This window comes from Protobothrops mucrosquamatus, unplaced genomic scaffold (assembly GCF_001527695.2).
Source record: "Protobothrops mucrosquamatus isolate PMUCROS unplaced genomic scaffold, P.Mucros_1.0 scaffold874, whole genome shotgun sequence".
NCBI lineage: Eukaryota > Metazoa > Chordata > Lepidosauria > Squamata > Viperidae > Protobothrops > Protobothrops mucrosquamatus.
In genome coordinates, this window is record NW_015387128.1 from 1,287,576 (window position 1) to 1,302,019 (window position 14,444).

The window sequence follows — 14,444 nt, forward strand, 5'->3', positions numbered from 1 at the left end:
TTTTAATTGGTTTTTATTGGGGATAGTGCTTTGTACTGTTTTAATATGCTGTGAGCCGCCCTGAGTCCTGTGGGGAGAAGGGCGGCATATAAGTCTAATAAATAAATAATAATAATAATAATAAAAGGCACTTGGTTCGTCCTAGCAAAGTGATTCCTTGAGCCATGGGGAATGAGAAAATCATGAAATATTGATACCATTATGGCAAGTAACAAGAGGTGGGAAAATAAGGCTCTGAAATGATCAGGGGCAAGTGGGCCGTTGCCATTGATGTTGTTAATTCAAGTGTGGCATATTTTTAACCAACCTGGTCCCTCCGATTTTTTCCTATGGAAGCATAAAGAATAGAAGGTGCTGCGAAGATTGGGAAGAACAGTTCAGTTGTATATAAACCATGTTTGCAGCGCTGGCATCAATAGTGGCAGCTAAGCAGAAGTTAAGCAAAAGAACATTGTCAGGCATGCCAGTGTCTAAGGTAAATAGAGAACAGGTTAGAGAAGTATAATACATCAGCCTTTTCACAAAAGCCCCTGTTCCTGTTTGTTATGGCTGAAACCCAGCACAACCAACGTTTAGCTGGAACAATTTGCCAGAACTTCCAAGATATAAAAAAAAACATTTGCTCACCTGCATTGTGTCCAAACAGCAAATCTCTCACAGTTGGGAACTGTGATCCTCTATCTTTCGTAGCTGAGCATGGACTAGAGGCAGCAAAGGTGAAACAAAGAGAATTGATGGCCTTACCACTTTTACATTTAGATTTTTACTGAAGCCTCAAAAAACAAAGAGGGAACACAGACTCAAGCCCTTCCAAATGTATGGTTGTACTAATTCTGAAAAATAGTGGTTTGCTTATTTGATGTTACAGAATATGGATTTTTTTCTGTTTTAATGGGGAAAGGACTTTGAATTATTGCATAACAAATTCTGTTTAAATCTATATTTAAATATTATTTTGACACCCCCCCCCATCTCTAAGTATCCCCTTATGATTTTTTGAGCAAAATAGGACATGTAAGAAATAGCATTAATCATTTGTTTCTGTTTTCCCAAGCCAGGGTCTTTCTACTTACCAGGAGCTTTGTTCACTTGCAAGTGACCTCAACCAGCCAGATTTGGTGTATAAATTCATGAATTTGGCCAATCATCATGCAATGTGGAATTCTCGGAAGGTATTTGCATGTAGTGGGAATGGTAGAGCATTAGAAACAAACAAAGAAACAAACCCCACATCTATGTTCAGGATAACTTTGAAAGAATGTATCTTCTATTCTGAATTCTGAGCCTTATAGAGAAGAGCTGCTGATTCATATACAAAATACATAATGTTCATTTTGCTAGTGTTGAATATTTTCTGCCTGTTACCAGAATCCTGAATGAACATAAATGGTACATCTAAGTGTCATGTAATGATTTTTCTTTTTCTTTTTTCTTTCCCAGGGAGCAGCTTTTGGTTTTAATGTGATTGCTACCAAAGCTGGAGAACAGCTGGCTCCTTTTCTTCCTCAATTGCTTCCTCGTCTCTATCGATACCAGTTTGATCCCAATCTTGGGATTCGACAGGCTATGACCAGCATTTGGAATGCACTTGTTACGGACAAATCCGCTGTAAGTGAACGCAGAATAATTCTGTCCCAATCTTATCACTTTTTTTCATTGAGCAGTCACAACAAACAAAGTTAGCTGTAGGTTCTCCCAGATAAAAAAAAAAAACTAAGGGGGAACCTTGTTGGAGAAAAATAATGTCTTTTCCTTGGATGAGGAAAATACACCAAATGTTTTTTCTCGTTCAGAACATCAATTTAACCTAAAGAATTTATCATTCTTGGGTACTGGAAATTAGCAAGGTGACTCAATAGGATGCATTCAAGTGGAGTTTAGAAGTGGAGAGTGGTGGTGGCCAACTGCCCATTCTTAATTTATTAGTGTAATATTTTATTTGTAAAATTTCTGATAATTGTTTATTGATAAAACACTCCCAAAACATTAATACAATACGCAGTGAAAACAATTTCCTATACATATAGTATGTATAATACTTAACACACACACACACATTCATTCCTATATTATATTCTTCCTATATACACTGTTTATAAGAAAATAGTAAATATATGTGAAGAAGCCTGTCTTAATGAACTAAGTTCCTGCCTGCATTAAGGATCACAGTCAAAAACACAACAGGCTACTTTTATTATCTAATTATCTACCTAAAAGAAAACATGTGATATATGTGAATGTATATGTAACTACTACAGTGTGAGAACACGTGACTGGTAGTAGGTTTTTTTTTTCCTTTTTTGTATATGATATAGAGAGTTAACATTCTTCAGCACATAGAGCAAAATCCACATAGGAAAATCACTATGTCAGAATGATCTGAATTAATTTATCCATTTTGATGTCTTCTTGAGCTGTATATGATAGAATGATTTTATATAGAGAGTTAACATTCTTCAGCACATAGAGCAAAATCCACATAGGAAAATCACTATGTCAGAATGATCTGAATTAATTTATCCATTTTGATGTCTTCTTGAGCTGTTTCTGAATGATAATGTATACAAAGCAGGAAAAATGGTTTAAAGATAATTTTTTGCATTAAGTTCCTGTTTCATTGTAGTTTGTTGTTGAGTTATAGGAAATCACCACTATAAATGTTCAGTTTCTTCACTTTTTTGGATGTGGGAATGCTTTTAATAATTGCAACTGTTTTCTATTGGTTCAGGTGGACAAATACATGAAAGAAATTCTTGATGATTTAATAAGCAACCTGACTAGCAATATGTGGCGAATTCGAGAGTCGAGGTATGCATTTTTAAACTCAGTTCATTATTTAAATTAAAATAATTGGTGTTTTGAAAAGCCATACTTTTCTATATGTTGGGTTTTCAGGAGTTATTTATGTAATTCTGTCAGTTATGTGAGCTGTAAATTTTGGAGCTTGGTGGCAGATTTTGCAATTTCGTTGTTCAAATAATTGGAATTAAGTCATACATGTTAGCAGAATGGCTTAATTATAAAGAATATATTACACATATATTTTGTTTGTTTTCTACCATGTGATTTAATTCGATATAAGCTGTACTAAATAATTACCTCTCTGGAACTATTTTTGACATTGCTGCAAAGTACCATTTGTAGAATATCACCCATAATATTTAATTTAGAGGGGAATTGTATACAAATACTTGTGCTAAAATACAGCATATAAGCCTTGCCTTTGCAGGCTCATACATAGTTTAGTCTTCAGTTCTACTGTGGCCGAGAGCAAGGAAATATTTATTGTGTTGTAGAACTAAGTGCATTGTAGTTATTGTTAAATATGATTTGTTTAAAACAGGTTGACTTAAACTATTGAGGCTAGTGATAGATGAAGACATGATCACTTAAAGTGTTTCCTTAGTAATAGAGAATATATTATGAGTACTAATGATTGTAAGATTGCAACTTGTTTTTAAAAAGAGAGCTTTAAAAGGGGGATTAATTCTACCATAAGAAATTTAGGCGTACAGGCATTACTGTCTGGCAGTTATGTTAGTTCTTCCACATTTCTAAATAATCCATGTTTGGGGGAAATGAATTTGTTTCATTTTATTGAAACTTCATATTACTGAATAATTGTAATTAAACTCTTTCCACAGCTGTTTAGCACTGAATGACTTGCTAAGAGGAAGACCTTTGGATGACATCGTTCATCAACTTCCAGAGATATGGGAAACACTCTTTAGAGTGCAAGATGATATAAAGGTAGTAAAAAGTTTCATTTTCTGGTATTGAGAAATTACTATAAACATTGCAGGCAAAGAAGAGCTCACAACCAAAAATGTTTGTATGCTTCCTCAGATATTACGTTGGGAATTCCCAGAACTCAACACTCCTGAATGATAAAGCATTTGTGGTCCATTTTGGCTTTCAGCCTTCATGGCAAAAATATCTGAGCTTTATGAATAAAAGGGAAATACTTAGAATAGAAAATGATTGTAATTGGGCTACATTTTAAAAAAGTATTTATAGAGCATCAAAAGAGTCAGATAGGCATTTGTTTTGATTTAGACTCCTTCCTTTCTCCTTCTTTCTGTAAAGCGGAGTTAACATTATACTCTGCAAGCTTTATACATACCAACCCCTTGATACCAGTGCGAATTTTTAATTATTTTTCTGGATTCCCAAACAAGCAACTTTGTTTGAAAAAGAGATTTATATTTTCTTGAAAATATACATCATCGAGGCAAAACCACTCCATTAATAGAATCTGAAATTAAAATTGGAAACTTAAAGGAAAACTCCCCCTCCCCCTTTTCTTTTTCAGGAATCTGTACGAAAGGCGGCCGAGTTAGCCCTGAAAACACTAAGTAAGGTACATTTTCATAATCACTTCAATGACTACAAGAATTTTACATCACTCTGTGACTCAGTTTGAGCCATAGTATAAAAAATACCTTCCAAACATCAGGGCTTCTAGTGCCATCTGCCATTTGCATGTTATCTATTCTTTTAAGGTGTGTGTGAAGATGTGCGATCCATCTAAAGGAATTGCAGGCCAGAAAACCATAGCTGTACTTTTGCCATGTCTTCTTGATAAAGGAATGATGAATTCGGTAACTGAAGTGCGGACTCTGAGGTATGTTATTCTTACATTTCTTTACTCTCTTCTCATTTTTTTTTCAAATCTCATAGCCAAAAACAATTTTAGCAGATGGGCTTTACCTATCATTCTTTCTCTTGTTAGCTGAAATGAAATAAATGAATCCAAGAAATATTTTTACAATAAATTAAATTTATAGATTCCACTATTGTAACTGCAACCACTTACTCTTACTGTGTTTCCCCGAAAATAAGACCTAGGTTGCTTTTTACGCGTGCATTTAATATAAGCCCTCCCCCAAAATAAGCCCTAGTTAAGACCCCACCCACTCCATCCCACAGTCTGGTGGCATGAGGTGGGGCGAGGCACATGCATAAAAAAATCAAGCTAAGGGGGTGGACCTGGCCCCCACGCCCCACACCCACTTACCTCAGGATTGCCACAACCAGGCCTCCCATGCCCCAACACCTGCCTCGCCACGGAGTTTTCTTCTGGGCTGCAGAGGCCTTTCCTGAAGGCCTCTGCTGGCGAAACCGAGGCCGGGGGTGATGTGCGCAAGTGGCAGTGAGTGGCCACAGAAGAAGTGGGCCAGCAGCAGCCATTGTTGGACAGGGTTGTTGGTGCCCTCACGAGGCGATACAGTGGGGGAAAAAAGACAACCCCCGAAAATAAGACATAATGCCTCTTTTGGAGGCAAAAAATATATAAGACTGGGTCTTATTTTCAGGGAAACATGGGTAGGTGGAAAAAAAATCACGATTGTATCAAATAAAGAGTTCTACAGTTTCTACAACCAGCTATGAAAAGATCCATTCTAACCTGCTATAAGCACAGCCACTGAAATTGGTAGACTTCTTGGTGGCATGGATATTTATGGCCAAGAAAGTAGGTAATATAAGCTTCCTGGGAATTTGCTGCATTTCATTTATCTTTTGAACTACTGTACTTTGGTTTAGCTAATGGAAGTTAATTTCTGTAGCAGATTGTTTTCTGGACCTAAACAATATGCTGTATGTGGTTGGATGGATTACTACTACTGAAAAAGATTGCAAATGTGCTTGTCTTCCACTTTTTTATTTATAGCATTAACACCTTGGTCAAGATTAGTAAAAGTGCTGGGGCCATGCTGAAACCACATGCACCAAAACTCATCCCAGCTTTGTTGGAATCCCTGAGTGTTTTGGAGCCTCAGGTCCTTAACTACTTGAGTCTGCGTGCTACAGAGCAAGAAAAGGTGAGGGCACTATTAAGTAAGAAGGTTTAATTTATAAAAAGCATTAGCTATTCTAGACTAAAGGCTGGGCTGTTGGTTTGATCTCTGAGCTTGGCGATTTGGTTGCAAACGTTTCGTCTCCATTCGAGGGGACATTTTCCGTGCACTTTGAATTGTCCTCATCTGTCAGAGCACTGGCCTTTAAATACCTTTTTGTATGATATAAATTGGTGTGAGTGTTATTTGTCTGGATGTTTATGAGCCATGGTCTGGTTTCGAGCTGTTTGATTGGCTGGTTGTTGTTGCTGGGCCATAGTCCTTGATGTTTAAGTACCGCCTGTGTGTTGCAAATGGTGTTTGCCAACCAAACAACCCAGACCATGACTTAGAGGCAACCAAACGAACAAAACACCATTTGCAACACACAGATGATACTTAAACACCAAAGACGATGGCCTGCAACAACAATCAGCCAATCAAATAGTCTAAAACCAGACCATGACTCAGAAACATCTGGACAAATAACACCTACACCAATTTACATAAAAAAGGTATTTAAAGGCCAGTGCTCTGACATACGAGCACAGTTCAAAGCGCACTGAAGATGTCCCCTCCCCGAATGGAGACGAAACATTTGTAGCCAAATCGCCAAGCTTGGAGAACAAACCAACAGCCCAACTACCAACTCTACTAATATTCAAACACATCTCAGACTAAAGGCTGTCTAGCGGAGGTGGGAATGAGATTAAGATACATCATCAGTTATTTTCATAAGAGTTGAGATATCTATATAATATTTTATTTTTAATTAACATACATGATAAATAAGGTATATTTAATATGTACTTAATTTGTATATGCTATTTAACTAAAATAAGCTCTGGGTTTAATAATTTCCTAAAAATTATTCCTCTTTTTTAAAGAATCTTTATTTGTCTTTTCAGTCTCTCTTAACATAATATTGCTTGCTACTCTGTATCCAGATATGCCTTCTGTTTTCTCTTGTTACCTTTTAATCTCTAGATTTTTTTAAAATCATTTTTCTTTTTTATCTTTTAGGCTGCAATGGATACTGCAAGACTCAGTGCTGCTAAGTCCTCCCCAATGATGGAAACTATAAATATGGTAATAATTGGCTTTAAGAAAAGATTTATATAGTGAACCAAGGAAGAGTTCAAGTAATAATGAAATTATTCTGGTTAAGACTGATAGCAGAATATTGGTATTTCTAATTATTTCATTTAGGAAATTGTTCACTTCTAATAATGTCTTGATCAATAACCAAGAAGAATTAGCAAAACTTTCTCATGACCTTTTAAAACAGGCTTGGGTGTGGGTAACAGAAATGGGTATGCAAAATATTCAGTATAAACCTGAGACACTGTTGTTAGGAATTCTCGAAAACAATGTTAGTAAAGAAGATATGTTTTTATTTACTCACGTGGTTACAGCGGCAAGAATTATATTCGCTCAAAATTGGAAAGCTACGGTGATACCTAGTAAGGAAAGCGTAATTCATAAAATTATGTACTGCGCAGAATTAGATAGATTAACTAGAAGACTTAAAAATCAGGATGAAACGGATTTTTACCAAAGTTGGAACAAATTTTACAGATGGTGGGGGGAAAAGCATGGAAGTTATTGTAATGAGATAAGTTAAGATTGTGATTAGAATGATGTTATTTGTATAGGTTTTTCTTACTAGCAATTAATGATGAATAGTGAATTGAGATGTATGTCAAATCTGATTTACCATGTTCAATGTTTTTAACTTTTGTTTTCAATAAAATTTAAATTAAAATAAAATAAAATAAAAAAAATAAAACAGGCTAGCCTTTCTGGCGTAACAGGGATGCAAATAAAGTAAGGGGTAAAATATCCCTGAACACTCAACACCTCTCCCTCCCCCTGCACACTCACATATGCACACACATACAAAAAGGAAAGAAAATAGTGGTTATCATTTCTGTTTTTACGATAAGCTACACTTTGACAATGGATGGCTAAACAGCCATTGATAGAAACAAAAACATTCCTGCAAAGAAAGTACTGGATAAAAGTGGATGTATTTTAAGTTGCTCCTGCTCCAACAGTTCTTCTTCCTGCAGAATGCTAACAAGCAGCTTGTGAGCAACAGTCTAGTAATCTATTTTGCTATATTAATCTTGGATACTTTGATTTTCTTTTGGTTTGTTTCTCCAGTGCTTGCAATATTTGGATGTGTCTGTTTTGGGAGAGCTGATTCCTAGGCTCTGTGAACTGACTAGAAGTGGAATCGGCATTGGCACTAAGGTATCCTTATGCTTTATGAAAGAAGTGTGGTGCAGGAAAGTTGGGAACGATAAGCACCTACTTAAATGTGCACAGCCACCTAAATATATCTCTTTATTTGTGTAATTATAAATATACAATGATTTTATCCTGGGATGAAAGTGAATGCAGTTTATGTAGACCTATCCAGAGATGAGATACTGGCAAATTCAGAAGAAAAAAATTAGGAAAGGATGACAAATTCAGGAGAGAAAGTCAGGAAAGGATGCTCATGTTATGTCTCATGCAGAAGGTGATGCAATTGTATAGCATCCATTATGCCTTCCCTGGCAGTGCTATGGGGGCTCTGGCGTTGCCATTCTATTGAGATTAACAGTGACTGTGAATATGAGGAAGTCTTAGTGCTAGGGCAGTGGTGGCGAACCTATGGCACGCATGCCAGAGGCGGCACTCAGAGCCCTCTCTGTGGACACGCGCGCCATGCCCCGGAGATGGCAACCGTCCCTTTTCAACCAGCCGCCCGCTAACTCGCTGAGGTCCCACATGGCCGGATGCATCCCAGCACCCATGCGCTCGCTGGCCTCTGTGTGCAGGGGCCGATGGTGTCAGGCAGCACCCGCCTGGCCCCTGCCTCACCTTGCCCTGTGACAATGGCATCCCCGCCTTGCCTCACCTTGCCTTGTCTCACCCCGCAGGACAAGCCTCCTGCCCACCGCCCCACGCCAGAGACCCCCTGGATCTCCCCCAACCCTGCCCGGCCCCCACAGGTGTCCCTCCCCATCAGCAACATCGAGGTGATCACGCCCACCTTGGCCACACCCACCCAATCTGCCACGACCACCCAGTGGGCCACGCCCACCTGGCACCCAGCGATAAATAAGTGGGTTTTCAGTTGCAGTTTGGGCACTCGGTCTCTAAAAGGTTCACCATCACTGTGCTAGGGGAAGGATACTTGGGAGGGGCAGATAACATTGGTGTAATTCAGCTAAGCTGCCATTTTTAGATATTCTGCACTTGTAGTTCCTGCAAATAAAAATCGATAATCAATAATATGGTGGCTATTTCCTTGTCATTCATACTGTCAGAATTCTGACTAGCTGTCTGATTCTCTATATAGGTTGTCCTCATTTACAGACTGGCAACTCTGTTGCTAAGCAATGCAGTGACGAAGTGAAAATCACGTGACTTGTGCCTGACTGACGATATTCGTTTGTCAGGTCATGGACGTGGTTGTTAGGTGAGAATCCCACTGGATGCCACGTGAACCACGCTTGCAACTTCCTGCCAGCATCCACAATGAAACCAGCTATGAAAGTTGTAGGTGTTGATCGTGTAATCATGTAATGCTGTGACTGTTGTAAATGCGCACCAGTTGGCAAGCACCCCTAATCACAGTCACATGACCGTGGGGATGCTCCAGTGGCCACTACTTTGAGGACTAGTCCTAAGTCTCTTTTTTTTCTCAGCGCCTTTGTAACTTCGAATGGTTGCTATGTCGGTAAGTGAGGACTGCCTGTATTCATTCAGAGTAGCGTCACTGAATTCAGTGTGGCTTGTTTCTAAGTAAATGTGCAGATGTAAGCTTCTTTTTCACCCAGAAGAATAAACTAATCTCTGCCTTTCCTATTTTTACTCTTTTTAGGGTGGTTGTGCTAGTGTAATTGTGTCACTAACCACTCAGTGCCCCCAAGATTTGACACCATATGCTGGTAGGTTTTAAAGTCACATTTTCTTCCTTTTAAGCCTTGGCTGATTTACTCTTTTTCTTTTCTTTTTTCCGTTTTGCAAATAAACCCCAAAACTTTACTAACCTGCAAAAGATTTTCCTAATCTGCCTTAAGGATTTTGAACCCCTAACCTTTTATACAAGATAATTCTTTTTAAAAAAACAACAACTTTTCAACACAGTGGTGAATGAAGGATAGATTGCTGCTCCTCCCATTAGAGGAGAGACAGAGGAAATTATTAAATATATAGCTGCTTTTCCCATTATATCAGACATGTCAAACTCGCGGCATCACGTGACGTCGTGCAACGTATCGGGACGGTTTTGCCATTGCCGGCAATGGGGTGGGCGCAGCTTCCGGATGACGCATCCGGCCCGTGGGCCAGCAGTTTGACACCCCTGCATTACATGTATTTAAGTCAGCACAAAGCCAGAAATCAATTCCTATAGTCAACAATGATCCCTTTATTCAAACTAGTGGTTAAAAACCAGGACTATATGGAAACTTGTTTGAAGAAAATTACATTATAGCATTGGTCATCTGTCACTGTATTTTGTTGTTTTGAGCCATCAAGGTGTGTTGTAGCTGTTGGAGTAGTTGTGGAATACATTAAACCTCATCTTTTTTTACTGTATTAATTGTATCAGAAGGTTTGGGAATTGACTTTCTACTTGCCTGCATAGAGACAGTTGATTGCTAAAATAATTTCCTCTCTTACATACCATAGGTAAGCTCATGAGTGCTTTACTTAGTGGCCTAACTGATCGCAATAGTGTGGTGCAGAAGAGCTTTGCGTTTGCCTTGGGACATTTAGTTAGAGTAAGTTATGCTTCCTCAGCTTTGAGACTTTGCTGTCTGGTTTTGTGGGTTCAGTAGTGACATAAGATTTTCTGGTGTTTTTTTTTTTAAAGACTTCAAGAGACAGCAGCACTGACAAATTGCTCCAGAAGCTCAACAGTTGGTACATGGAGAAGGAAGGTATTGGCTTAAGAAAACTGTTTTTAAAACATTGTAGAATGTTAACTATTTTAAAAATGTTTCATTCCTAATAGCCTATGTAATGAGTATGACATTGCTATTACTTTTGTTTTAAAATGCAACCTGGATAGTTTGAGAATTGCTTTTCTTTGCTAGCATGCTAAGCTTACTAAACAGCTTTTTCTCTTAAAATGCTTTCATCTCATATAGTGTTTGATAGAAAATGCTTATATAACATCCATTCAGAAGTTTTGCTATTTAAAAACTTTTACGTTACTTGAATGTGACTCACTTGAAAATCTCTGAAAAGCCAACTATCTCATTACATAAGCAGCTGGTGTTGATTTTAGATTGAAAAAGACCTTAGCTTAGCCTTAAACCCACCAAATAAGTGTTTTTCCAGCAGTCTGTGTCAAAATTATTTTGATTTAATTTGTGAAACTCTTCTGTTCATTAATTTGATAGATTGAATATGCTGAAAATATGAATAATGTAGGTAGTTCTCAAGGTATGGCCATTGTAGCACTCCCACAGTCATGTGATCAAAATTTAGGTGCTTAGCAGCCTGTCCATACGTACAACTGCAAGAGTGCTTCAATTCCCTCCACCCACCTATCTCTCCCTTTTGCCAACCCTACACAACAACACTCTGGCATCAGTATTGGGGCTGAAGTAGAGGCTTTTAGCAGTATTACCTGGCTGCCATTGACCTAGGCCAGGGGTAGGCAACTTCGGCTCTTTTATGACTCCTGGACTTCAACTCCCAGAATTCCTGAGCATAGCTGACTCAGGAATTCTGGGAGTTGAAGTCCATGAGTCATAAAAGAGCCGAGGTTGCCTACCCCTGACCTAGGCCTCTACTTCAGCCCCACTGCAGGCCGCCAAATATTGCCACCTCAAGCCCCATGTCACGGTACAAAACCCCCACTGTCCCATGCTCCACAAGCCCTGCTGCACCCAGCTTGGCCTTCAACATCTTCCCACCATAGACAACGTGTGCCCAGCCTGGCCCTATAAGAGGCAGCTGCTGACCATGCCAGGCCTTCTTCACAAGGTCGCTTGCACTGTTGTCCAAATACTGCTCCCTGTTCTTGGGATGTTTCAGAAGGCGTCAGAAGCTTTCTTATCTCTTCACCATCTTTGTCCCTTTGACCACCTTACACAGTGGCAGTCCTCAATGGCAGCAGTGGCACTGAGGTTCGAAGTTGAGGCCTAGGGACACTGGTGACTGCTGAGGGCCTTGGGGCTTTATTTTAGCCCCAGGACTGCTGCTGAGGAGAGCTGCAATGTAGGGCGACCAAAAGGGCAGAGATGGGGAGAAATAGGCAGGTGGTGGGAACTCAAGAGGAGGCAGTCCTTTATTTCAGGAGCCCCCAAGCTCTGGATCGGGGACAGGTACCGGTCCATGGGCTGTTAGGTACCAGGCTGCACAAGCAGTGGGCAAGTGAGTGAAGCTTTGCCTGCGCATGTGTGGGGGATCTAGATTGCACGCAAAACACACACACACACACACACACACACACAGAGTCTGTGGAAAAATTGTCTTTCATGAAACCAGTCCCTGGTTCCAGAAAGGTTGGGGACCACTGCCTTACCTTACTAAAGCTTAGGACTGGGAAAGACCAAGCCAGGAATTGCTTGGATTAGGACAGCGGTTCTCAACCTATGGGTCGCGACCCCATTTGGGGTCGATCGACCATTTCACGTGGGTCGCCAAGCAAGGCTGTCCACCATTTTTTTTCCCTTTTCCGGCGGGTGCCTTGCCTCCCTTGAGCTGGGCCAGCTGTTGGTCGGCCTGCTCCGTCTCTGCCGCTTGCCAGCTACGCCTCGGCCGGCGCAGGGGGCAGAACCACGCATGCGCGGCGCTCCTGGGCAGGGAAAGTCCTCGACGTATGACCGGTTGGGTAGTCCTCGACTTACTACCGCTTTAGTCCTCGACTTACGACCGGTTTAATCCTCGACTTACGACCGGTTGGGGGTCGCGGCATTAAAAAGGTTGAGAACCACTGGATTAGGATGAGTCCTCACCTGATGACCAGTAGAATTTGGTTAACGACTGCAATGGGGACTGCTGGGATTGCCATTACTAAGCAGTGTGGTCACGTCCTATTTCACCTAACGACTGCATCGATCAGTGATCAAAATTTGGGTCATACTTAGTCTTACAACTTGACTCTTTGCAAAGTAATTATTGCTACAGTTTTATACTTGTTTTGACTTTCTGTTCAACATTGCAGTGAAAAAGAAAAGAAGCATTTTCTTATTTTTTTTTTCTCCAGGTAATTTTATTTGAGAATAGGCAAAAATGATATGGATTCTACTTCGTTTGCAGCAAGAGCATAGAGCCTGCATTTCCTGAACGCTAGCATGTGTCCCTAGAGCCCTTCAAAATGTTGCTATTCATTTTTTAATGTAACAGGAGGAAAGAAGCTTTAAATTTATAGGAAGTAATTATATTGCCGTTATTTAATGGGTTTTACTTACAGTTAAATGTTATTGCAGTAAAATCTAATTTTTGTTTTTGTCTTACCCACTTTTTTGGAACATGATTCTTGGTACACCACTTGAAAGAGCACTGTAATTCTCCACCTAGTAAAAGTTATACATCTTTGATTTATAGATTTGAAGTCTTATGTCCCATATTTTCTAAACGACCAGAACTTTGAATAATGTTAAGAGTATTGCTAGAAATCAGAACACTGAGCCCTGGGCTGCAATGATAACAGGGAATCTTTCTTTTCTCACTGTGTTTTTTATTTTAGAACCAGTCTATAAAATGGCATGTGCTTTAACGATGCATGCTATTGGACGCTACAGCCCAGATGTGCTGAAGAATCAAGCCAAGTGCGTTTTGCCTCTGGCTTTTTTGGGCATGCATGAAATTCCTGAAGAAGACAAAGCAGAGAAGGAGGAAGGCAACCTGTGGACTGAAGTATGGCAGGAAAACATACCTGGTAAGTGGATCTATCATTCATGAACTTCACTACTGTAGGACCACTTCATAGTATGAAAACCCAGAATACAAATCCTAAAATTAAAATAGTGATCTTGGTCTCTGAAGGTAGAGGTTATGTAAAGTCCTCTTAGTTCATTTTATAATAATAATAATAATAATAATAATAATAGTAGTAGTAGTAGTAGTAGTAGTAGTAGTAGTAGTAGTAGTAGTAGTAGTTGGAAGGGACCTTGGAGGTCATCTAGTTCAACCCCCTGCTCAGGCAGGAAACCCTATACCATTTCGGACAAATGGCTGTCCAGTCTCTTCTTAAAAACCTCCAGTGTTGGAGCATTCACCGCTTCTGGAGGCAGGTTGTTCCACTGGTTAATTGTTCTCACTGTCAGGAAGTTTCTCCTTAGTTCTAGGTTGCTTCTCTCCTTGATTAGTTTCCACCCGTTGCTCCTTGTCCTGCCTTCAGGCGCTTTGGAGAATAGCTTGACTCCCTCTTCTTTGTGGCAGCCCCTGAGATATTGGAACACTGCTATCATGTCCCCCCTCGTCCTTCTCTTCGTTAAACTAGACATACCCAATTCCAGGAGCTGTTCCTTATATGCTTTAGCCTCCAGTCCCCTAATCATCTTTGTTGCTCTTCTCTGTACTCTTTCTAGAGTCTCAGCATCTTTTTTACATCGTGGTGACCAAAACTGGATGCAGTATTCCAAGTGTGGA

The 14,444-nt window shown here is 39.8% G+C and overlaps 1 protein-coding gene across 1 annotated transcript in view; it reads left to right on the plus strand.

The window, feature by feature from the left end:
* Positions 1–14,444, plus strand: part of ECPAS (Ecm29 proteasome adaptor and scaffold) — a 72,321-nt gene that overhangs the window by 45,065 nt on the left and 12,812 nt on the right. The window contains exons 30-42 of the mRNA XM_015819214.2: positions 1,055–1,172; positions 1,441–1,608; positions 2,729–2,808; positions 3,645–3,750; positions 4,313–4,360; positions 4,503–4,624; positions 5,672–5,822; positions 6,861–6,926; positions 8,004–8,093; positions 9,715–9,781; positions 10,527–10,618; positions 10,711–10,777; positions 13,540–13,731. Coding sequence (XP_015674700.1) covers positions 1,055–1,172; positions 1,441–1,608; positions 2,729–2,808; positions 3,645–3,750; positions 4,313–4,360; positions 4,503–4,624; positions 5,672–5,822; positions 6,861–6,926; positions 8,004–8,093; positions 9,715–9,781; positions 10,527–10,618; positions 10,711–10,777; positions 13,540–13,731 — 1,367 coding nt within the window. The remainder of the gene's footprint in view (positions 1–1,054; positions 1,173–1,440; positions 1,609–2,728; positions 2,809–3,644; positions 3,751–4,312; positions 4,361–4,502; positions 4,625–5,671; positions 5,823–6,860; positions 6,927–8,003; positions 8,094–9,714; positions 9,782–10,526; positions 10,619–10,710; positions 10,778–13,539; positions 13,732–14,444) is intronic.